Consider the following 918-nt stretch of genomic DNA (forward strand, 5'->3'; position numbering starts at 1 on the left):
GTGTTTGAGAGCGTAGCGCAGTAGCAAGCAACGAGAAGACCATGGTTGGCTTTGCATGCAATATGACATTCCAATACTATGCTCGATAGATCCGCTTCTTCCTTTTGCAGAACCGCCAGGGCAAGACGCGCCTGAGCAAGTGGTACGTGCCACCGCCGCCGGACCTCGAGAAGCCGCGCCTCGAGTCCGAGATTCACCGGCTTGTGGTTGCCCGCGACGCCAAGCACACCAACTTTATCGAGTTCCGCTCGTACAAGCTCATCTACCGACGCTACGCAGGCCTCTTCTTCATTCTCGGCGTCGACTTGCACGCGAACGAGCTCCTGTGCCTCGAGACGATCCATCTCTTCGTTGAGCTCCTCGACCAGCAGTTCCAGAACGTCTGCGAGCTCGACATTGTCTTCAACTTCAACAAGGTCTACTCCATGCTCGACGAGTACATCCTTGGCGGCGAAGTCCAAGAAACGAGCAAGCGGGAGATGCTCGACCGCATCCGCGAGCTCGAGAAGCTCGAGTAGTGCACAATGACCAACTACAATGATCCTTCCGTATCACCACAAACGCCATCGACATAGCTAACCAATGAAGCACCTCACGATAAGCGGTTAAGGGTAAGGAAGGTATCCGTGGTCGCGCCGTCACTGGTTCGATCTCGATCAAGACCATTGACCCGAAGTAGTGAGTAGGGCACGCCGCTTGACTATGGTGCGTAGTCCCCATACCGGGTGATGGAGGGTATCCTAGAGAGGTCGAGAAACACGAAGCTGGGGTCGATTCCTGGTCCACACGGAAGCAAGAAGATACGTGCTATTATTGAGTACCATCATCGTCGAGAGGTAAGAAAGCTAGCACACGCCACCCGAAGTCAATCATCCAAAAGTCGATTGTTTAAGCGGACTTTTCGGCCTTCTTCTTCGA

General features: G+C 53.9%; 1 protein-coding gene across 1 annotated transcript; it reads left to right on the top strand.

The window, feature by feature from the left end:
- SPRG_18541 (AP-2 complex subunit sigma) lies at window positions 1-671 on the top strand. Its single transcript, XM_012357981.1, has 2 exons — window positions 1-44; window positions 90-671. Exons 1-2 carry the CDS (start codon window positions 42-44, stop codon window positions 516-518), a joined length of 432 nt encoding a protein of 143 aa, XP_012213371.1. The 5' UTR covers window positions 1-41; the 3' UTR covers window positions 519-671.
- Window positions 672-918: the final 247 nt, after the last annotated feature.

Source organism: Saprolegnia parasitica, assembly GCF_000151545.1.
Source record: "Saprolegnia parasitica CBS 223.65 unplaced genomic scaffold supercont2.1281, whole genome shotgun sequence".
Taxonomy (NCBI): domain Eukaryota; phylum Oomycota; class Saprolegniomycetes; order Saprolegniales; family Saprolegniaceae; genus Saprolegnia; species Saprolegnia parasitica.